Below are 24,678 nucleotides of genomic sequence, written 5' to 3'. Positions count from 1 at the left end.
GAAAAGGTTCAGTGATCTTCTGCACTCGGCAAGAGGGAGTTCTGAATTGGCATGGTCCAGTGTGGAGAACTGAGGAAGGGTGCTCCTCCTTAGTTGCATTCATTGAGTGTAGGAATCAGGGAGTCTCAGAATACACCACTGCTCATGTGTGTTAAGGCTGGAGAGAAGATCTGAAATCCTGAGTCCATCAAAGGCGTTGGGAACATGTGCATGGTTTGCAGGGTAAAGGAATGATGAGGACAGCATGGTATAGTGCTGGAGATAAAGAGTTGAGTACCAAATGGAGCTTTGCACTTCGAGGAGAAACGTAGCCACAACGATGCCGAGAGATCTGCCACTGGTGGTGGATTGGTGAACCTGGTAATCCTCACCAGCCATGCACTAGGAGCCCTGAAGCTTGAATGCGAGCGAGGAGGAAGGTTCTCGGGTCGCTGAGAGGCTGCTGTCTCTGAGGAAGGTACAAGTCCAGTGGGCAGAAGCGAGACAGGCAGAGAGTGAAAATGTCGGGTTGTCTCATCCGACATATAGTATCCAGTGATTCACCAATCACGAAGACACTGTGATGCCATTGATATCACTCTCACCCATCACACGTTATGGACATTGACTGTGTGATATGACTAATAGGATTGATTGTTTTCCTTCCTCAGATGAACCATCTTTCAGAGCCAGCCAAAAAGCCAACGACCTCCCATAACACCAGAACAGACGCTAATGGCAGATGCATCCCAGCACACCTTCTTTCTACATCAAACACTAGTGCAGATATTGGCATGTTTGGGGGAAGAGGGGGTGGAGGTGGGCAGGGAACCACAAATGTAAGTTTAAGACACAGTGAGCACTACAATGGGTTGCACAGGTTTTCTTTTGTAAATGTTATGTTTGTCAGTTTGGATTGGATGTTTTCTGTTTGTTTGTTTGTCTTGCTTAAAAGTCATAAAGAAAAATTACTCCCTGCTCACAAGCCCTGAGTATCCTGTGTGTTCGATGGGTTTTACCTCCATCAGTGCCCAGTAAAAGACATTTGGGGCAGCAAACTTTATTACTGAGGCAGTGATGAGAAACTGGGTTCCTGGCATGGTTGTGTGTGAAATGTGTGGGAAGGAGGTGGTGCCCTTGTTTTCTGACAGAAGGCATGCAGAATCAAGGCCTCCCTGGTGTTCTTGCCTCCCTGAAGGTTCCTCATCTCGACCTCCTTCATTCTCACTACTTTCCTGCTTGGGCACTGCATCCGCGTCATCATTAGATTCCTCCTCTTGAGGCAGGTACACCTGCCTCAGTGTCCTCCTCGTCCAGTTGTTTTCCCTAGACAGAGCAAGATTATGCAGAGCACAGCAGATAATGACAATGAGCAACACTTGCTCTGGCAGATATTGTAGCGGCTCCCCCGGACCAGTCCAGGCATTGGAACTTCATTTTATGCAGACCTATCATCCTTTCCCCACCTGTTTGTGGATATATTTTCAAGGGATATGTTTTCAAGGGATATCCCTTGTCACTCAACAACCATCCGTCGAGATGAGTTAGAGCCACAAGCAGCCTTGGCACCTCTCTCTAGGCATCGTGGGAGCTACCAGGGCACCTCACATATACCTGTAGAATCTGGGTCCTGTGATCGCAAATGATTTGAACATTTATGGAGTGGAACTCCTTACTGACAAAGGTGCCCAGCTGGTGCCTTGATGGCCACATGGGTGCAATCAATGGCACCCTGGATGCTGGGAAACACTCTAATTGCCATGAAGCCTCTGACTTCACACCTGAAATGGATAAATGTGCTCACCTGCCTGAACAGAGCATCAGTCACAGCTACGTGCAGCTGACTGGGCAACTCTGCAAAAATTACTCACTGAAAAGTTAGGGGCAACAGTGACCTTGAGAGTCATGGGCATTGGATGTCCACACACAATTGGAAGATAGCACCCGCCCAATCATCTGGCCAATGGACATGTAAGCCGAAGTCTTTTGTGGCACTGGACCTCCCCCATCATGTTTAGGCAGTTGGATCGATCCCAGAAAGCTCTGGCCCAGATTCTCTAATTCAGCTGAGCATGAAATTAGGTCCACTGAAGCGACAGCTGTAACAATGAGCTTATGTCTATAAATGTACTAAACGCAATCTGGGAAATGGGCAAGTTGGAGATGAGTGGAAATGAGCTGCTTCAGCCTGATGATTTCTGTCATCTTGTTTTTGATAGAACTAAATTGCGAACAATTTACATTTATATCGCAGCTTTAAAATAGGAAACCATCCCAAGGCACTGCTCAGGACTGTAATCGGACAACAATTTTAAGGAATGTCTTAAGAGAGGGCTCTGAAATGAGAGATTTAGGGAGTGACTTTCATAACTCAATGTCTAGAAGATTGAAAATCAATGATGGGGCAGTGGGAGTAGAGGTTGCGGAAGGGATCAGAGTCAGAGGACAAAGGGATCTTGGAGGGTTGTCGGGCCAGACGATGGAGGGAGGGAGGGACAAGGTCATGGAAGGATGTCAACTGAGGATAGGAATTTTAAATTTAAGGTATTGGTAGGTTAGGAGCCATTATAAGTTATCAACACTGGAATGTGTTTTGCTGCTGATTAGGACACGGGCAGTAGAATTTGGATGAACTGAACTTTCTGGAGGGTAGAGGATGGGCGACAGGTCATGTGAGAATTGAAATACAGGCAGTCCTCGACTTTACAATATTTGAGTTACGACTAATGGAACTTACAACATTTATAAATGAACACCGCATTCCAACTTTACAACGTTGGTTTTGACTTTACAATGTCGTGCCAACACGTTTATACATATGCATTGATGTTTTGTGCTGTTCTTTGACTGGACACATCAAACCATCTTTATTAGGTTGGAAATGAGTGTTTTATTCTGTTAATTTATTTTGGCCCAACTGTCACGATTTTAATGCACTTATACACTTATATTATATTTAATATATGCTCAGACTCTCAGAAATTCAAGATTAAATAGGCAACTGACAGTGATTGAATAGCTTCATTATCTCCCCTACACTAACCCTGGAAATTGTGCTAAGGCGTACAGGCATCAACAGTCGTCTCAGTGACTTTAAAGGGCAAGAATTGAGTGTTTAACACCGTCGGGAGTCCATGAGTGATTTCTCCCCTTGGTTCAGGAACCAATACCCCATTTGTACTATTGTTCCAATGAAAAAATCAGTTCTGACTTATCACGTTTTGACTTACAACATGGTTCTTAGACACTAGTTGTGTCTTAAGTGCAAGGACTGCATGTAGTCAAGTTGGGAAACAACAGAGCATGGCTGAGGGTTTCTGCAGGGGTTGGGCTGAGGCAGTTGGGGACAAGTCATGACAGAGGTGGACGAGGCAGTCTTTGTGTTGGAGAGGATATCTCTACTGGAGCTTCGTTCAGAGTCATATGTTTTGCACAAGTTGCAAATAGTCTGGTTCAGCCTGGGGCAGTGGCCAGAGGGGAGAGTGCAATTGGTGGTAAGATTGTGATGCGGCCAGAAGACAATTGGTTCACGATTCTCAAAATTTAATCAGAGGAAATTTGTGACAGTCCCACTCAGCGGAACAATGGGGTGGGGAAGGGCATATTGGAGGAGGATTGTTCCTGGAGAGGAAGCATGCAGTATCCATGGGCACCATAGAGGCCTCCTGTGTCTATTGGGCACCACGGGGACCGGGGTGTCTTATCACCCTCTTAATCACCTTTTGGTTTAATGTTTTAAGTTTCATTTGTGACTTACTTTTATTTTGGGTGGTTCCCCTTTAAGGGGTTGCCCCTTTTATTTTGTCCCTCAGTTTATTTAACTTAGTTAATTGTCTAACTCAAAAGAATTGGAGGAAGATTGTGTGGCTGACCATGCCAAATGCTGCAGAGAAGTTGAGATGGAATCATGTAATTATGGTCACAGGATGTCATTTGTAACTTTGGGTAATGCCACTTCAGTGTTGTGACAGGTATGGAAAGAATCCTAGAATCCCTACAATACAGAAGGAGGCCATTTGGCCCATCGAGTCTGCACCGACCACAATCCCACCTAGGCCCTATTCTCGCAACCCCTCATATTTACCCAGCTAGTTCCCCTGACACCAGGGTTAATTTAGCCTGGCCAATCAACCTAACCCGCACATCTTTGGATTGTGGGAGGAAACCGCAGCACCCGGAGGAAACCCACACAGACATGGGGAGAATGTGCAAACTCCACATAGACAGTGACCCGAGGCCGGAATTGAACCTGGGTCCCTGGTGTTGTGAGGCAGCAGTGCTGCCCAAAGTGATCAGTGATGTTCAAACATGGAGTCCTAGGAAAGATGGGCATGAATTTGGGAGATGCAACACATTCAAGGACTTTGAAGAAGGAAGGATGGTGGAAGAAGGGGGATTAGTTTGCAAGGACAGAGGGGGTTAATGGTAGCTCTTTTTTTTGAGGAGGGAGTGGAGATGTCATTCTTTGAAAGGATTGGGGCTCGGTACGTGAGGAGAGGGAATCATTTATAGTGTTAATTAACAGGGATCAGGAAGGCAATTTGACTGGTTAACAGTTTATTGGGAGTGGGGTTGAGAGAGCTGGGATGAGTCATGTGAACAAAATAAATTTGAAAGTAACATGAGGAGATGGGAGAGAAACCAGAGAAAGATCAGGTTCAGTGCTAGCTTGGGGTGAAACTTTCAGGGGAAGCTGGGTTTGGTAGACAACAGGACGGAAGGAAGCAGCAAAGGCTGGATGAGTAGTCTTGACGTTAGTGATGATGTTGGAGGGTCTACCAGAGACCTTCCAGCTTTAACAGAGCAGCAAGCAGCAATGGAATATAAATAAGGAGGCGACTTCAAAATGAAAGTACCTCTCTCCCAACTTTTCAAAATAGTATTAAAAGCTGGATTTTGCAGCAGGGCCACTATTCTGGCGAGTGGGGGTTAGGGGCGGGGGGGAGTGGGGCAGGGGAAGAGTGCCCCTCCACAGGGCAACTTGCTACACCCTAGCAGGCAGGAATGCTGGCACTAGAACTGCTGCTGGGAGGCCACAAACAAGCAGTTAGTTGCCCCCTGCTGTTTGTGACAACCTTGAACCTGACTTTTAGTTTTGTTCATTTATGGGATGTGGATATCGTTGGCTGGGCCAGTATTTATTGCACTTGAGAAGGTGGAGGTAAGCCGCCTTCTTGGGGTGGCATGGTGGCACAGTGGTTAGCACTGCTGCCCCACAGCGCCAGGGACCCAGGTTCGATTCCCTGTCTGTGTGGGGTCTGCACATTCTCCTTGTGCCTGTGGATTTCCTCCGGGTGCTCCGGTTCCGCCCCCCCCCCCCCCCCCCTCCCCCACAGTCTGAAAGACGTGCTGGTTACATGCGTTGGCCATGCTAAATTCTCCCTCAGTGTACCCCAACAGGTACCGGAGTGGGGCGACTAGGGGATTTTCACAGTAACTTCATTGCAGTGTTAATGTAAGCCTACTTGTGACATTAATAAATAAACTGCAGTCCATGTGGTTTAGATACATCAAAGTGCTGTTAACAAGGGAGTATCAGGATTTTGACCCAGCAACAGTGAAGTTAGGATGATATAGTTCTAAGTCAGGATGGTGAGTGACTTGGAAGAGAACTTCCAGGTGATGGTGTTCCCTAGTGTCTGCTGCTCTTTTCCTTCTAGATAGTAGTGGTCATGGATGCTCTCTCAGGAGCCTTGGTGAGTTCCTGGAAGGTATCGTGTAGATGGTACACACTGCTGCCACTGTTCTGGGGGTGAAGGATTGAATGTTTGTGGATGGGGTTCCAATCAAGCGGGCTGCTTTATCCTGGAGTGTTGTTGGAGCTGCACTCATCCAGGCAAATAGAGAGTTATCCATCACACTCCTGACTTGTGCCTTGTAGGCTTTGGGGATTCTGGAGGTAACACTCCGGATGTTAATAGTTGGGAATTCAGCAATGGTAACACCATTGAATATCAAGGGGCAATGGTTAGATTCTCTCATTTATTGGAGATGTTCATTGTCTGGCACTTGTGTGGCGTGAATGTTACTTGTACTTTATCAGCTGAAGCCGGGATGTTGTCCAAGTCTTGCTGCATTTGGACACGGATCGCTTCAGTATTTAATAGTCATGAATGATGCTGAACATTGTACAATCATCACCAAATATCCCCACTTCTGACTTTGTGATGGCTGGATGGTCATTGAAGCAGCTGTGATGGGTGGGCTTAGGACTCCGGTAACTGAGATGATGACCACAACCATCTTTGTTTGTGCTAGGTATGACTCCAAACACCAGTGTTGATTGCCTTAGTTGCACATAAGAGTAGATGGAGCTTGGGAACTGGCATGCAGGGCTGCAGTGCCATTTTTAGCACCCACCTGCCTGCCAGCCGTGGTGATTACTAAAAATCATGCAAAATGGCAAGCTGGAGGAGCTGGCTAGGAATAGGTCGGAGAATTTAAATGGTAGCAGGAGTTCGGACAATGAAATCAGCGGAGTTGGGCAAGGTGGTGATATAGGGGTCAACATCACTGAGAACAAAGAATCATGGACTGAAAGAGGAATAGATGAGGATATTTTGGGGAGAAGATCGGTTGCATGGTTGAGAACGGCGATTTATAGCTGCTTTCTCTATCCATTGGAGGTTTTGGTTTTACACGAGTGTTTTTGCTTTAACTTCCAAGATCAGTTCTACAATTCTTAGTACATGGAAAATTAATCGCATAGAATATCTTAATGGGGACAAGTTTAGAAGGCATCATGGTCCAAAGTCTACATAAATTTAAATTCTAATTCAGGTAACTATCTGCATAAACAACGTGATGATGCCGAATTCACTGACCGCTTTGCACCAGCTATATTCTTGTTGGATGAAACAAAACCAATACTGTAATTATTTCCATCTCGTTAGTGAAATCTGTCATATTCCAAAAACTTTCCTAATTAATACTTTAACAAGTGAAGGTTGTATCTTGTCATAATTTTCTTTGAGTGCTGTGTTGTTTGTTTATTTACAACACTAAGAACTATTGTCCCTGTCTGTAGATTATTCACGCCAGAAATAAGCATGTTTCACCATTTAAACTGGGGAAGGTGTTCAGTGAAACAGAATATTCAAGTCAGTTTAGAGGTATGCAGCTACCTAAAGGACCACGCCTCCGTAAGGACTTTGAAGCTTTAGCGTTTGAACAGGAGAATCGTTCCCCACAAAAGGTAATTGGATATTGCCTGCTCAGTTTTTCTGTTTACGATCAAAATAAACAAAGCTAATTTATTTGTGAATCCATTGAACATGTTTCAAAATGTCTCTTCCTCGATTATGCTTTTGCCACATTTGCTCAGCTGGGAAGGTTGACAGGGAATGTGCTCTCAGGTCTCTGTAATTGGCTATTAGATGATGCCTTCCTTGCAATTATATGTTGTTGCTTGCAGGGATACAGTTTTTCTTGATAACATGATCATATTAATATTGTCACAAGGGACTGCACTCCCTGGTACAAGAAGTTTGTTCACCATTGCACAGTTCTATGCAGTAGCATCTAATTCTTTTGCGTCCATTCTTGAAACTGCACTCAGAAATGTATCAAATAAGTTGAAAAATATTCTTTCCGTCCATGGTTATTTATTATCCTGAAAATTCCATTTCCTGTACCTTCTCTTTTTTCTCAAATATTTGATACAATAATGAAAAGCGGTGTCATAATTAAAGGAACTTTTTGTAAAGTGTAATTTTTGATGTGTCTCAGGCTTTGAGTTTTCATTTATTCAGAGTAATAATTTGAACCCTGTCCATCCAAAGTCAGCAGGATCAATCTCTAAAGGCCAGCAGCAGGATACAGAGGAACAACAACTTCAAGATCAGCAGCTTCTCAACCAACAGAATCCAAAGAAATCCCCTTTCTCTCGCAAAGGGCTTAGGTGTGCAACTTTTCAATGTAAAATGCACAGTTTAACTGTAAAGCATTATTTGCCAGATTCATACTTGCAGAAATTATAATTCATATTTTGTTTTTTTCCAGACACATTAAATCTGAATACAGGACTAACTTTCGGCCTCCTAGTCAGTATGACTATAAAAGAGGAGTATTCCGATCTGAAGGGGTAGGAGCAATAATGGATCTAGACACTCGCACTAATACTTGCTTCAAAACCAATGTGTGAAATTCATTACCTGGCAGGGGTGAAACCATGATCAGGCAGGTGACGAGGCTAGCCCATTGCACTTGGGGTGTGCTGACACCTGCAGCCGTTCACCCAGGCTAGGATAGAGTAAAGGATTATGGTAGCAAATGAGGTGAGACCAAGACTTTACCTGATGCAATTTTTCAAAGCCATCTCTGCCTTTTGGCTAAGATGAAGCATTAGATCAAGCGTGAGAGGGAGTGCAATGTCTCATCCTGTCATCTTAGATCTTGCTTAATCAAGCCCAAGATGGGATGCAGTGACTCGTCTTGGATCTTGTTTCTCCCTCACATGGGGACCATGAACTGGATTCAATTTAAGAAGTCTCACAACACCAGGTTAAAGTCCAACAAGTTTATTTGGAATAACGAGCTTTTGGAGCACTGCTCTGTCCTCGGGTGATCACCTGATGAAGGAGCAGTGCTCCGAAAGCTTGTGATTCCAAATAAACCTATTGGACTTTAACCTGGTGTTGTGAAACTTCTTACCGTGCCCACCCCAGTCCAACACCGGCATCTCCAAACAATGGATTCAATTTGAGTTGGGTTTTTTGGTTGGAATAAAAGTACGGAAAGGTACCAAAGAAAATTCATTGGAACCTTTGATAAGGTCAATTAATTCGAAAATATCCTTAACCATTTGAATCCAATACCTTATTGATAGGGAATTGAAGTTTTAAATTCATCTGGCTGTATTTCTAAAACTGTTTTTTTTAGTGGGGTCTCAAGGGGGCGCTTTTGCACTGTGGTGCAATTTCTCAGTTAAAACATACTGTGAATTCTTGTTGCTTCGTTACATTCAATTTTGAATATATATTGTTCTAAAGTAAACTACTTTAAAATTACCTCTACCTTCTTTCTCTGTAGGGTACTGAAAGTAACCTAAATTCTTATTGGTATGCTGAGGTTAGTTTTTAGATTGTATTTTTTAATGCATGTTATTGTTGTTTTTTAATACATATTTAGCAAGAGCACTTCTTTAAAGTAGTTATAATTAGCAACCATCCTATCTTAGTGTCGCATTTCAGTATTGTTTGCAGTTTCTGTGGATAGAAGGACAGCAATTGTGTTTTGTACTTGGCAAAAACACCCCCATATAAGTCAATTTTAAAAGTACACCATATTGAACATAATGGGCTGAACAATATTGTGGAAAGATAAAAAGAGTGGTGAAAGCTATTGTAGTTTTTTCTTGGGCTCTGGTGTCATAGGTGAAAGAACTTCGAGAGAAAGCTGAAGCCTACAAGAGGAGGGCACTGGGCACACACTTCTCCCGGGACCATCTCATCCAAATTCTATCTGAACAAAATAAGTTATGGGAGGCGTCTTCAACATCGGATACTGAAGAATCAGTCAGTGATACTGTTGAAGCTCTGGACCTTGCGAGGTATACGTCAATGACTAATGATCCTGCACAATTTAATTAAAAAGGATTTTATGCAAACATCAACTAGTAGATTAGTATATTTTTCAAATTTGTTTTTAAACCTGTGCAGAAAATAGACTTAAATTTATTATCACGTACCAAGATCCAATATGTTTTGCGTGCTATCCATGCAAGTCTTGCCATACATAAGTACATCAGGGTAATAGAACAGAGTGGACAATGTAGTGTTACAGCTACAGAGAAGATCGTTCTGTATCTGAGAGGTCCATTCAAAAGTCTGATAACAGCAGGAAAGAAGCTGTCCTTGAGTCTGTTGGTGCGTGTTTTCAAACTTGTGTATCTTCTGTCCGATGGAAGAGAGTATAGCCAGGGTGGGAGGAGGCCTTAGATTATGTTGTCTGCTTTCCCAAGGCAGCTGGAAGTATAGACTGAGTTAATGGATGGAAGGCTGGTTTACATGATGGACTGGACTGCATTCACAACTCTCTAATTTCTTCCGGTCTAAGAAACCATCTGCTTAATTTTGAAAATCTTTCAGAAGAAGTAAATGTTAAATGCACGCACTATACATAAGCAAAGAAATTGTGGGTTTCTCGAATCAAACCCATTTCGTGAATGATGTGTAAATGTTGCTCCAATATCCAACTAAATGATACATAAATCATCTCATCATATTGCTGGAGTTGAGAACATCTCTTTATATTTTAGAGCAAAAGGAACACCGAATATTTCCAGCACACAGAGACAAGAGATATGTCCTGGCTCTGAAGCACAAAGTACTACATTACCGCCACCACCAAAGGCCACAACAAAATACAATGATACAAGAGAGAATGCAATGCCAGATGTTCCTACTCTTCCAGTCAGCAGGAGGTTGGCATGGACTGATGAAGAAGAGAAGCCATGTCGAGCAGAACTACCAGAAGGCAACCAAGACCAAAATGATGAAACTGAGAAGGAGGTGGAAGTTAAGAGAAATGCAGAAGCGGAAGCAGTTAATGAAAGGTAGCTACTGGTTGATGAAAATGTGTACTAGATGGGGAAAACTATTAAAATGAGGCCTAACTTTGGAATCAATTTGGCCACGGTATTAATTCCTTTTATGTTGTCAAACTCGACTTTGATCCTTTTCAAATGTATAGGAAGCAAAAGGTCTTGCTTCCATATGAATGATGTTTGTCTTTACTTTCCCATTTTAGAGCTTTTATTCATATTTTGGTAATGATTGTGTTGCAATTATAGTGCCAGTAAAAAGAATGAAACTTCAGATTTTTTTTGCATGTACTTGATTTTTGATTTGATTTATTGTCACATTAACATAGTGAAAAGTATTGTTTCTTGCGTGCTGTACAGACAAAGCGTAACGTTCATAGAGAAGGGAACGAGAGAGTGTAGAATGTAGTGTTACAGTCCATAGCTAGGGTGTAGAGAAAGATCAACTTAATGCAAGATGGGTCCATTCAAAAGTCTGACAGCAGCAGGGAAGAAGCTGTTTTTGAGTCGGTTGGTACGTGACCTCAGACTTTTGTATCTTTTTCCCGACGGAAGAAGGTGGAAGAGAGTGACCAGGGTGCGCGGGGTCCTTAATTATGCTGGCTGCTTTGCCGAGGCAGCGGGAAGTGTAGACAGAGTCAATGGAAGGGAGGCTGGTTTGGGTGATGGATTGGGCTGCATTCACGACCTTTTGTAGTTCCTTGCGGTCTTGGACAGAGCAGGAGCCATACCAAGCTGTGATACAACCAGAAAGAATGCTTTCTATGGTGCATCTGTAAAAGTTGGTGAGAGTCGTAGCTGACATGCCAAATTCCCTTAGTCTTCTGAGAAAGTAGAGGCGTTGGTGGGCTTTCTTAACTATAGTGTCGGCGGGGGGCGGGGGGGTTGCCAGGACAGGTTGTTGGTGACCTAGACACCTAAAAACTTGAAGCTTTCGACCCTTTACTTCGTCCCCGTTGATATAGACGGGGCATGTTCTCCTTTACGCTTCCTGAAGTCGATGACAATCTCCTTCGTTTTGGTTGAGCAGCTAAGGCAAAACTTTCGCTGGGATTTTGATTAAAGATATGTGAGAATAGGCTCCACTGAAGTATTTTGGCTTTACAGAAATTGAACATAATTGGCACAGGTGTACAAGTGTTTTCGTTGAACTGTAGGCTCAATATAAGTTTACTTTTCTCTCGCCTTGGCTGTTTTCTGCACCGGTGAGGAAGCTTGTGTTTCAACTGGTTTTTCTTTGTATTATTTTCTCCCTGCACAAGTTCCTTTCTTGACAACCAAAAGAACCAATTGCTTTCAGGACTGTATAATACTCTAATTGAATTTCTAGAGAACCAGCCCCTGTAAACATACAAGATGCGGCAACAGTAAAATCAGAATCAAATGAACAATCCGAGCTTGGTTCCAGTGCTGGTGGGCGACTGCCTACCCCAACGCTGAAGACAACCAGTGGAGTCCAGAGAACACATCATGATCTGACCACACCAGCTGTTGGTATGACCGTTCCTTAATTTAGTACAAATAATATTTGTAAAAACTGATATTCAATTGCTTTTGCACCTCTGCATTGGTGTGTTAGTTCAAAAGCTGTGGCTGTTTGTATATGTAATAAAAGCTTTGACTAAAACACTTCCTACTTAATTTTAAAAGGTAATTTTGTATGCTATTTTGAACATTTGCTCTCGCTTGCCCTGCTATTGTTTTGCCCATCTACCTCGGCTTGTTCCTGTTTGTTTCTGTCTGCACCTTGCACTGTGTTTCAACTTCTTGCTTTCTCGGTCAAAGCTATATTATGGGAAGTAAGCGTATCCATACCGGCCAGCATCAGCTAACCGCTGCTCCGTTGCATGAATAAGTTGTTTATTAGCTGAACTCTCAATCCCCATCACTCAGAATCGGCAAATGGAAACAGAGTGTGAGAAGTGGTCAGGATAAGCAGAAATGTGGGCAAGAAGGAGAGAAGTGAATACAGCTTGGAGAACTTTAGAAAGCAGCAGGATTGCATTGGGATAGGCAATTCTGATGAAAGGCAAGATCTTTTTAAAAGTCAGATGGATGCTCCCTGGAATTCTGAAATGGGCACAAAATGTTGTGTGCCTTGCCATTTCTGAAACTGTAAGTATTTTAAGTAAGTGTTAATCAGGAGGTGGGCAGAGTAGGAGTGTAAGAGCCTAAGTTTTCATCTACAAGCCCTGTTAGATGAAGTATTTAATACTTATTATATCCTAATTTTAATTTCTCTCCACCAGGGGGTGCCGTCTTAGTTTCTCCTTGTAAAGTCAGATCACCATCACCCCATCGTAGAAGGACCCAGCCTCCATTGGGAAAACAATATTCGCCCTATAAATATTTATCAGAATCACCAAGCAAAATGCTAAGAAAGGTACAGAACTTTTACATGAGGGATATCTTGGCTCCTGTTAGAAGAGGGTCATTCTTAACCAGCTTGGGTTATACAGTCCAACAGGTTCAAGATTCAGTCCCACCTGTGACTGATCAACTGGTCCCAGGTAGCATTCCAGCAGGGGAGCTTGGATTGACTTCAGTGCTCCAGGATTTGGGAAGGGAAAACTGCCCATGACTTCTTGCCAAAAGTCTGCATGTATGGACAATGGAGAGGGCAGATTTAGCTGACTGCGATTCTCCTGTGTTCAAAAATGGCCTGCTCAAAATCCTGAGTCTAGACATGCATGTGAATCACCTGCCCTGCCCCGCCCCACCCTCTTGGACAAGATACTCGATGGTCTCTGCTTCTCCAGGAACTGTTTCGAAATGTAATGATGAACACTGAAGAATGGAGAATTTTGATTAGTTAAAAACCCTTCTCCAGAACCTTAGCTTCAGACCTGCATTTCATATTTTCTGTCATGCTGCGAGTTGTTCAGATGGCTGTTTTATTTTTTTAAACTAAATGTCCACTGATGTAATTGTCATTTCAAGCTTCTAATTTGAAACCTAGCAAAACAAGATAAATAATTTTAATTAATTTTAAATTTTAATAATTTTAAATAATCATTGAAAAATGGCAAGTATAAAATTTTATGTTCTTTAAAGAAAAAAGGCACAGCAGATTCCTACGAGTATATGTTTTAAGAAATAAACTATAATACAAGCACCAGTGACTATTTTTCTTACAAGCTGAGATCATTGATGCCCATAAAGTGTTTGACTGCAGAATATTGTAGCCAAGCGCGATCATTTTTCACATGCATGGGTTTTTCAGCAAGAATCAGAACTGGTATCGCACAGAAGGAGGCCATTTGATCCATTGCATTCATGTTGGCTCTCTATGTAGAGAGGATTGTAGAATTATTAGTTTGCAATCAGAGTTGGAACCCCATTTACTAAGTCACCAAGCGAAGCTAATGTATCGGATAATTCTTTGATCTTTGCAGCAAAATATTTATAAAACATGTGACTTGAATAGTACATAATAAAAAAGTAATGGTCTTTTCTGCACTACTTAGTCTGAATCGCTCCAAAAGTCCCCAGCAGCTGGTGTCAAGACTTCTGATCCGATACCTTTGAGAGAAGAATATGGACCTGCAAATTTCAATAGCCCATCTCCTGAAAAGGCTGGACCTTCTATTCTTCCATCAATGAAAATGCATCCTGTTTTTAATCCAAAATCTTCAGTCACTCTTTCACCATCTTGGAGCTGCCCTCATCGGATACAAGGAACTCTTAGACATCCCGAGTTCCAACACAATGGTAACATATTAAACAGTCAGTATTTGGGAGGAGATAGACCAACTGATGCAATGGGCAAATAGATAGATGATTTAGCACAGAATGAAGAGATCCAATATAAACAAAATTGTACTCTTTAAGGATGTTCAAGAACAGCAAAGCCTGGGAATATACATAAAGTCAACATTAAAAACCCATGGCTTTATAAAGAGGCATAATTACAAAAGTTATGTTACATCTTTCTAAAGCACTGTGGTCTTGCCCTTCAGTCAGACTGGAATTTGCAGTAAGCAAGTACAGCAAGCAAGTCTCCAGTGTAGTACCGAATAGGTAGCTGTTTAAGAACATAAGAACATAAGAAATAGGAGCAGGAGTAGGCCATCTAGCCCCTCGAGCCTGCCCCGCCATTCAATAAGATCATGGCTGATCTGACGTGGATCAATACCACTTACCCGCCTGATCCCCATAACCCTTAATTCCCTTACCGATCAGGAATCCATCCATCCGCGCTTTAAACATATTCAGCGAGGTAGCCTCCACCACCTCAGTGGGCAGAGAATTCCAGAGATTCACCACCCTCTGGGAGAAGAAGTTCCTCCTCAACTCTGTCTTAAACCGACCCCCCTTTATTTTGAGGCCGTGTCCTCTAGTTTTATCTTCCTTACTAAGTGGAAAGAATCTCTCCGCCTCCACCCTATCCAGCCCCCGCATTATCTTATAAGTCTCCATAAGATCCCCCCTCATCCTTCTAAACTCCAACGAGTACAAACCCAATCTCCTCAGCCTCTCCTCATAATCCAAACCCCTCATCTCCGGTATCAACCTGGTGAACCTTCTCTGCACTCCCTCCAATGCCAATATATCCTTCCTCATATAAGGGGACCAATACTGCACACAGTATTCCAGCTGCGGCCTCACCAATGCCCTGTACAGGTGCATCAAGACATCCCTGCTTTTATATTCTATCCCCCTCGCGATATAGGCCAACATCCCATTTGCCTTCTTGATCACCTGTTGTACCTGCAGACTGGGCTTTTGCGTCTCATGCACAAGGACCCCCAGGTCCCTTTGCACGGTAGCATGTTTTAATTTGTTTCCATTGAGATAGTAATCCCATTTGTTATTATTTCCTCCAAAGTGTATAACCTCGCATTTATCAACGTTATACTCCATTTGCCATATCCTCGCCCACTCACTCAGCCTGTCCAAATCTCTCTGCAGATCTTCTCCGTCCTCCACACGATTCACTTTTCCACTTATCTTTGTGTCGTCTGCAAACTTCGTTACCCTACACTCCGTCCCCTCCTCCAGATCATCTATATAAATGGTAAATAGTTGCGGCCCGAGTACCGATCCCTGCGGCACGCCACTAGTTACCTTCCTCCAACCGGAAAAACACCCATTTATTCCGACTCTTTGCTTCCTGTCGGATAGCCAGTCCCCAATCCACTTTAACACACTACCCCCAACTCCGTGTGCCCTAATCTTCTTCAGCAGCCTTTTATGGGGCACCTTATCAAACGCCTTTTGGAAATCCAAAAACACCGCATCCACCGGTTCTCCTCCATCAACCGCCCTAGTCACATCTTCATAAAAATCCAACATGTTCGTCAAGCACGACTTTCCCCTCATGAATCCATGCTGCGTCTGATTGATCAAACCATTTCTATCCAGATGCCCTGCTATCTCCTCTTTAATAATGGATTCCAGCATTTTCCCTACTACAGATGTTAAGCTGACCGGCCTATAGTTACCCGCCTTTTGTCTCCTTCCTTTTTTAAACAGCGGCGTAACATTAGCCGTTTTCCAATCAACCGGCACTACCCCAGAATGCAACGAGTTTTGATAAATAATCACTAACGCATCCACTATTACCTCTGACATTTCTTTCAATACCCTGGGATGCATTCCATCCGGACCCGGGGACTTGTCCACCTTCAGTCCCATTAGTCTACCCAGCACTGCCTCTCTGGTAACATTAATTGTATTAAGTATTTCTCCTGCTGCCAACCCTCTATCGTTAATATTTGGCAAACTATTTGTGTCCTCCACCGTGAAGACCGACACAAAAAACTTATTTAAAGACTCAGCCATATCCTCATTTCCCACTATTAACTCCCCCCTCTCGTCCTCCAAGGGTCCAACATTCACTCTAGCCACTCTATTCCTTTTTATATATTTATAAAAACTTTTACTATCATTTTTGATATTAATTGCTAGCCTAGCTTCATAGTCTATCCTTCCTTTCTTTATCGCTTTCTTAGTCTCTCTTTGTTGTTTCTTAAATTTTTCCCAATCACTTGTTTCTCCACTATTTTTGGCCACTCTGTACGCAGCTGTTTTTATTTTAATACTCTCCTTTATTTCCTTCGTTATCCACGGCTGGTTCTCCCTTTTCTTACAATCCTTGTTTTTTGCTGGAATATATTTTTGCTGAGAACTGAAAAGGATCTCCTTAAAAATCCTCCACTGTTCCTCAGCTATCCTACCTGCCAGCCTGCTCTCCCAGTCTACCTTAGCCAATTCATCCCTCATCCTATCATATTTCCCTCTGTTCAAACAGAGGACACTGGTTTGGGACCAAACTTTCTCCTCTTCCATCTGAATCAGAAATTCGACCATATTGTGGTCACTAGACCCAAGAGGGTCCTTCACAATAAGATCCTTAATTCTACCTACCTCGTTACACAATACCAGATCCAAAATAGCTCGTTCCCTCGTCGGTTCTGTAACATGCTGTTCAAGGAAACTATCCCGACAGCATTCTAAGAACTCTTCCTCCATTCCACCCTTACCGACTTGAGTCTGCCAGTCAATGTGCATGTTGAAGACCCCATGATTATTGCCGTTCCATTTTTACACGCATCCCTTATCTGCTTGTTTATAGCCCTCCCTACCTCAACATTATTATTTGGGGGCCTATATACCACACCTACTAGTGTCTTTCTCCCTCTACTATTCCTCATCTCTACCCATAATGATTCCACGTTTTGTTCCTCAGAGCCTATGTCATCCCTCAGTACTACCCTGATATTATCTCTTATTAATAGCGCGACCCCACCACCTTTTCCTTCCTGTCTATTCTTCCTAAACGCCTGATACCCCTGGATATTCATCTCCCAGTCCTGGTCACCTTTCAGCCACGTTTCTGTAATGGCCACTAGATCGTACCCACTTGTGCTGATTTGCACCATCAACTCATTAGTTTAGTTATTCTTGATTCTTAATGTGAAATTGTTGATGAAGTACCTGGTTTTCTTGTAACACTAAAGTTCTGTTTTTCTGTGAACTTTCTTAGTGAATGTGATGTGTTGGTTGCTCCTCCTGGGTGTGGTGGTGTGTCCTCCTCCCCCTGTTCTGCATGTTTTTTGTGTTAATATATTTGTTAGGAGTTGTAATGTCTTTAGCATTTAAGAAAACATTGTAAGGAAGTGTAAACCTTTCCTCCAAAATAATGCAGTATGTTTGGAGGGTTATGAGGGTTTAACAATCTGGGTAGAATTACATTTTAAAGCTCGAATGGGAATCAATTGAAGCTGCTTTTTTAACTCCACTTACAGGCAATACTGGAGGACTAAGGGCCAATCTGCTGAGGATGCAATCAACTGACCCAGCTGCTGCTGATAATGGTATTTCTATAGTTTACAAATGAAAAATTGTGTACTGTTAACATGTAAGAAGCATCTTATAGAATTCAAGTTAACATGACTCAACAAACACTGATAAGATTTGAGCAATGATTCTGATGGAAGTTGTGCCATTGTCTAACAGACTTTATCTAAAGTTGTGGTATTTGTGACTATTAACCATATTCAAATAGGGATGGAAATAATAAATTATAAAAGTCAAGCGATAGGAAAGAAACAACCAGACAAGTTAACTCGATAAAGAGCAGCTTGGAAAACAAATGGAATCCGAAATTTTGAAAAATAAAACTAACTAGAATAAGCTTTTGGTGGATGATGTTTGCCTAAAATTCATTTTTGTCAGTGTCAAGATAAGGGGTGGCACTGTGGTTATCACTGCTGCTTCAGCGCCAAGGACCCGGCTTCAATTCCCGGTTTGGGTGACTCTGTGTGGAGTTTGCACATTCTCCCCGTGTCTGCGTGGGTTTCCTCCCGGTGCTCCGGTTTCCTCCCACAGTCTAAAGATGTGCAGGTTATGTTGATTGGCCATGCTAAATTGACCCTGAGTAACAGAGGGATTAGCAGGATAGATATGTGGGGTTACGGGGATAGGACATGGGTGGGATTGTTGTCCGGTGCAGACGCGATGGGTCAAATGGCCTCCTCCTGCACTTTAGGGATTCTGTGATAGTTTATTTTTTTTGTGAGTGACAGTACATTAGAGGGTTTTAAAATGCCTCCAAGGTTTCACCTTTCTATATTTATCCATACCCAACATCATTGTCTCAGCTCTGTGTCCGAGGAGGACGAAGCCTTTCAATTCAAATTAAGGCATCCTGCATGATTTATTTGCACAATATTGATTGACAGCTCTTTCGCAATTTAGCCTAGACCTATTTAAATTATTTCAAATATATTTGACAAATGTTTCTTAACATGTTTTATAAAATGGTATGGTATATCTGAAATCGTCAGAAAGGAATAGATAGGCCAGAAAGAGATTCCATGGAGGATCAGTGACAAACACCACTCAAAAGATAATATTGAAAAATCATTTATTTTAAAATTGCAGTTTGTTGCTGCCAACAGAACTGTTTTTACAGCCCAGATCTTGCATTTTCTGGAGGGTTATACCCAGGACGATAAGCTGGGGGACCCATTAGAAGCAGTCACACAAGGACTGCATTGTTAAGTTATTACTGTCACAAGTAGGCTTACATTAATACTGCAGTGAAAATCCCTTAGTCGCCACACTCCGGCACCTGTTCGGCACACTGAGGGAGAATTTAGCACAGCCAATGCACCTAACCAGCACGTCTTTCAGACTATGGGAGGAAATCGGAGCACCCAGAGGAAACCCACACAGACACGGAGAACGTGCAGACTCCACACTGACCCAAGCTGGGAATCGAACCAGAGTTCCTGGTCCTGTGAAGGAGCACTGCTAACCACTGCGCCACCCATGGAAATTGAAATTGTTTCAAATTGTTTTGGACGTTTCAGCTTTCATTGGGCAATTACCCTGCATCTGGAACCCTCCGGAACTGATTATAAATTCAGTAAAATGTTTGATTAGGTTCCCCATGGTAAGATATTGCAGAAGATACAGAGGCATGGGACTGAAGGTGATTTAGCGGTTTGGATCAGAAATTGGCTAGCTGTAAAAAGACAGAGGGTGGTGGTTGATGGGGAATGTTCATCCTGGAGTTCAGTTACTAGTGGTGTACCGCAAGGACCTATTTTGGAGCCACTGCTGTTTGTCATTCTTATAAATGACCTGGATGAGGGTGTAGAAGGATGGGTTAGTAAATTTGCGGATGACACTAAAGTCGGTGGAGTTGTGGACAGTGCAGAAGGATGTTACAGAGGGACATAGATAAGCTGCAGAGCTGGGTTGAGAGGTGGCAAATGGAGTCTAATGCGGAAAAGTGAGGTGATTAACTTTGGAAGGAATAACAGGATTACGGAGTACTGGGCTAATGATAAGATACTTGGTAGTGTGGATGAGCAGAGAGATCTCGGTGTCCATGTGCATCGATCCCTGAAAGCTGGCACCCAGGTTGATAGGGTTGTTAAGAAGGCGTACAGTGTGTTAGCTTTTATTGGTAGAGGGATTGAGTTTCGGAGCCATGAGGTCATGTTGCAGCTGTACAAAACTCTGGTGCGGCCGCACTTGGAGTATTGCGTACAGTTCTGGTCGCCGCATTATAGGAAGGATGTGGAAGCATTGGAAAGGGTGCAGAGGAGATTTACCAGGATGTTGCCTGGTATGGTGGGAACGTCTTGTGAGGAAAGGCTGAGGGACTTGAGGTTGTTTTCGTTAGAGAGAAGAAGGTTAAGAGGTGACTTAATAGAGGCATACAAGATGATCAGAGGATTAGATAGGGTGGATAGTGAGAGCCTTTTTCATGGATGGTGATGGCTAGCACAAGAGGACATTGCTTTAAATTGAGGGGTGATAGATATAGGACAGATGTCAGAGGTGGGTTCTTTACTCAGAGTAGTAAGGGCGTGGAATGCCCTGCCTGCAACAGTAGTGGACTTGTCAACATTAAGGGCATTTAAATGGTCATTGGATAAACATATGGATGATATTGGACTAGTGTAGGTTGGATGGGCTTTAGATTGGTTTCACAGGTCGGCGCAACATTGAGGGCTGAAGGGCCTGTACTGCGCTGTAATGTTCTATGTTCTATCGTTGTTAATGTCTCTATGCACAGAGCAGTATCTTCAATTCCTGGAGACTCCAGGCCAATCCAAGAGGTTTGGCAATTGCAGGAGGTGGGTACCACTGGTTTGCAACAACATAAATCACCTCGCTAAAGCATGCAAAGTCAAACTAAATGTAAAACAATATTTAATTTTTTTAACTGGCAATACAGTTGAAAGTCCTGCAGTGTCCACAGGTTACAAAACACCTCCATTAGAATCAAAAAAGCCTCCCATTTCTAGGTAGTAACTAAAAAGGTCTTTCAAAACCACCTCTCTATCGCCTTACTTAATACATCAAGTTAAAATGTGTGAAAGTGCATGATTTTAAAGCATTGAGTTTCCTTGACACTTTTGGCTTCCAGTCAGATGTATTCTATTGAAAAGCTGCACTAACATATTGCAACTATGATTTTCTTCATTAAAATTTTGTTTCATGACCACCCACACACTTTTTTTTCCAGTAAATCATGCAGCCATTCTGAAGTCAGTAACAGCAATGGATAATGTGATAAGGAAAATATACAAGTGCAGGAGTGAATTTTTTAAAATTAAATTACCATATTTTATATATATATTATATATATATATGGAATGAGTCTTAAAAGCATAGTTTCTAGCACAAAAAGATGACAAAGAGCAATAGGGTGTTTGAAACAGCAGTATAGGTTACATAAACGGGTCCCTTTGCCCAACTGTGGTCTACCCTGGTGTTTTATACTTCACGCGAGCCTTCTCTCATTCGTTTTTATCTAACTCTGTCAGCCTACCCTGGTTGACTCTGACCCAGATCCTGATCTTAACCCATGTTCAGGTAATTTAAATTAGTGTGGCCTAGTAACACGGAATTGCATCACTTTGGGGCAGGGGAGAATGTGGGCTCTCCCATTTTGTGTGAAGAAATGTCATTTATGAATTTGTAGTTAAGTTATACTAAATAAAATGTGGTTCAACTCTGCCCTATTCTCTCTCTTTCAGAGGATGATCGAATGTCACAAATATCTGCACGGTCAGCAGCATCCAGCTCTCTTGCCTCTCAAGTTCTTGAGCGTGCTCAGAAAAGGAGAGAGAATTTCTGGGGCAAGAACCCATGAACTGTTTGTTCCTAGAAGAACTTGTAGGTTTTGCTGAGGATTTTACTTTCTACACCTGAGAAATGAATCCTCTTCAACTTTGACTATGAATCACTCTTTGTATGTTAAACATTATACTTTTCCTGTCTGTTTTGATTTTGTTGACCCATGTGTTCATGCTGAGAGCTAAGATTCAAGTTTTGATGTTTGCCAGTATTTTACTGTAAGATATATAAAGTATAAGCTGATTTCTACACCATGGAGAAAACATTTTTCCATGTTCCCATTTGTAAAAATTGAATGTGTATGCCGCAATTTTAATGAAATGTTTTTAAAAAAATCAATTTATGGTTGGCCAACATTTATTGCTTATCTCCAATTACTCTTGAAGACGGTGAGGCACCTTCTTTAACTGCTGCTACCCCTGCAATTGTAAAATAAGGAATTCCATGATTTTGACCCAGTAACAATGAAGGAATGCAAAAATATGTTCAAATTAGCTTGTGTGAGACTGAGGGGAACTCAGATGTTGTTTCCAAGCACCTATTCCCCTTTGTCCCTTTAAGTGGTCATGGGTTTGGGAAGTACTATTAAAAGCCTTGGCAAGTTGCTGCAATGCTTCTTATAGTCATGCTACGTTGATGGCGGAAAGACCAAATGTTTTAAATGGTGAGGGATGAGGTGCCACTCAATGGTTGCTTTGTCCTTGATGATGTTGAACCACAAGTGTTGTCAGAACTACATTCATCCAGGCAAGCGGTGAGTATTCCATCCCACTCCTGACATACCTAAATGGAAAGACTTTGGCAAATCAGGGGATGAACTATTCACCACAGAACATCCAGCCTCCGTCTTCATGTAGCTGTTTGTTTTCTTTAGTTTAATTGTGAAGCTGCCAAGATGTTGACAGTTAAGGATTTGATGACTCTCTCTTGGAGATAGTCATTACCTAGCACATGCACAGCACAAATTTAACTTGCTAATTATCATCCCAAACCAGAACATTATCCAGATTTTGCTGCAAGTGGGAATGAACTGCTTAATTATCTGGGGAGCTGTGAGGGAGGGACAGTCATTGATTAAAGTTGTTGAAGCTGAGTGGGCTTGAGGAACTCTTGCAACAATATCCTGGGCATGAGTTCATTGACTTCAGATAACTGCAAACATCTTCCTTTGTGTTAAGTATAACTAGACAGCAGAATGTTTTCCCCAATATCTGTTGACTTCGCTTTTAACTAGGGCCTCTTGATGCTACAGTCAAATGCTGTCTCGATATTAAGGATACTCTATCTCACCTCACCTGAAATAGCTACTCCGATTCTTTATTTGATTAGGCTGACTTCAATGGGAAGTGACAGCTTGTCCCCTGTAAACTGGGCAAATTTGTTAATGGGTAAAATCATTTTTTTTTAAAAAGTGGAAGATGTTCAAAAATAATTTAGTGTGATGTTGAACTATTTTATACTCAAAAGGGCAAGAGTCTACAAAAACAGCCACGGACAACTAAAGTGGTGAGAGAATCTAAAACTGAAGGGGAAAATGATACAACAATACAAAACTAGCACAGTTCCTAACAAAGGGGAAAAATATATAGAGCAGATAAGGGCAACCAATGGTGAAAGCTACAAAAAAGGAGTTTGAGAAGAAACTTGTAAAGGATATCAAAATCAACACTTCTATTTACATGAGCAAAAAGGTCAATCGTAGGAAATGGCAGACATGCTGAATAATTACTTTGAATTGGTATTTACTGTGGAGAAAGAGATGCAAGAAAACAAAATTGATGTAAGCATAATCAGTGTAATTGGTTTTGAGACCTGCCCTTTAGATTGTGAAATTGAGCATGTTGCTATGCTACGCAAGAACAAAGAGGGAACCAAGGGATTATAGACTAGTTAGCTTAATGTGTGGTCAGAAAATTTAGCTAGTCTATAATTAAGGATGGGGTGATTGTGCACTGAAGATTTTCAATGATCAGAATGAGCTAGCATGGGTTTGTAAAGGGTAAGTCACACATTCTGAATCTGATCAATTTTTTGGAGAAGTGACTAGTGGACAGAGTGGTGGCTGGGAATGTTACTTATATAGACTTCCAGAACATTTGGTAAGGTTCTTCATTTGAGCTCATATAATTGAAGACAAATTATTGATCTGGTATGGGACAGAAGTTAAGGATAAGCAGCAAGTGCTCGAAACTTGTAGAATATGATTAATGGTGTCCTGCAAGGATCTACGTTGAGGCCACAACTATTCAATGCATTCTTAGATGACTGGGATAGAAAGCCACAGTTCCAGCTTTTTCAATGGCACAAAGATACCTGCATTTGTAGGTAGTGTAGATGGAAGTGTAAACTTACAAAGAGCTAATGATAGAATAAGTAAATGAACAGGACTGTGGCAAATGGATTTCAGTGTAGGCAAATGTGAGGACATCTACTTTATAAAGGATGGAACAAAGGATAGCACTTACTAAACAGTGAGAAGTTATAAACATGAAGGCCAAGGGACATAGGGGTCCTAGTACATAGATCACTAAAAATCATCAAAAAGGCTTATGGAATGCTAACCTTTATATCTGAATAGTCATACTTCAGCTCCACAAAGCTCTGGTTAGACCACACCTGCAGTACTATGAGCACCTTAGGAAGGATGTATTGGCATAGGAGGGAGCATAAAATAAATTTACATGAATGACTCCATCTCAATAAGACATTAAGACTAGGGTTGTATTTACTGAATTTAGAAGGTTAACAGTTTGAAGTTAAAATATTAAGGGGAAAGAGAGTATTAATAGTAGAAGAATAATACAGCAGCTTGCTTTTTACTTTCAACAAGTTTATTTCATACAGCTCAGCAGGATTACAAACTCTTTATGGTTTCCCCCCACTTGTTCCAGCTGTGCCCACTTATACTCTTGAGCCAATGATCATCACCTATCTTTAATAATGCAATTAGCTTAACAATGTAATTGCCAAAATATGTACTTGCTGATACATTGACAAATTCCCCTCTCTTTTAAATAAACTTTAGAAACGACATTCAAGAACACTTTTCCAAT

At 42.0% G+C, this 24,678-nt stretch overlaps 2 protein-coding genes across 3 annotated transcripts in view; both read left to right on the top strand.

Annotated features, from left to right (window-relative positions):
* mdm1 (Mdm1 nuclear protein) overlaps positions 1–21,953 on the top strand; it is a 33,408-nt gene extending 11,455 nt beyond the window's left edge. For both annotated transcript variants that reach the window (XM_078221162.1, XM_078221163.1), the window contains 10 exons: positions 7,007–7,174; positions 7,761–7,879; positions 7,981–8,062; positions 9,354–9,529; positions 10,238–10,534; positions 11,853–12,016; positions 12,772–12,905; positions 13,990–14,233; positions 17,773–17,841; positions 21,526–21,953. In XM_078221162.1, coding sequence (XP_078077288.1) covers positions 7,007–7,174; positions 7,761–7,879; positions 7,981–8,062; positions 9,354–9,529; positions 10,238–10,534; positions 11,853–12,016; positions 12,772–12,905; positions 13,990–14,233; positions 17,773–17,841; positions 21,526–21,641 — 1,569 coding nt within the window. In that variant the 3' untranslated portion in view covers positions 21,642–21,953. The remainder of the gene's footprint in view (positions 1–7,006; positions 7,175–7,760; positions 7,880–7,980; positions 8,063–9,353; positions 9,530–10,237; positions 10,535–11,852; positions 12,017–12,771; positions 12,906–13,989; positions 14,234–17,772; positions 17,842–21,525) is intronic.
* The window catches only part of irak3 (interleukin-1 receptor-associated kinase 3), a 333,490-nt gene that overhangs the window by 200,435 nt on the left and 108,377 nt on the right, over positions 1–24,678 (top strand). The gene's annotated exons all lie outside the window — the stretch shown is intronic.

Source organism: Mustelus asterias, chromosome 9 (assembly GCF_964213995.1).
Source record: "Mustelus asterias chromosome 9, sMusAst1.hap1.1, whole genome shotgun sequence".
Lineage (NCBI taxonomy): Eukaryota > Metazoa > Chordata > Chondrichthyes > Carcharhiniformes > Triakidae > Mustelus > Mustelus asterias.
The sequence above is the reverse complement of the archived record's forward strand: the minus strand, read 5'-3'. Positions and strand labels throughout refer to the sequence as shown.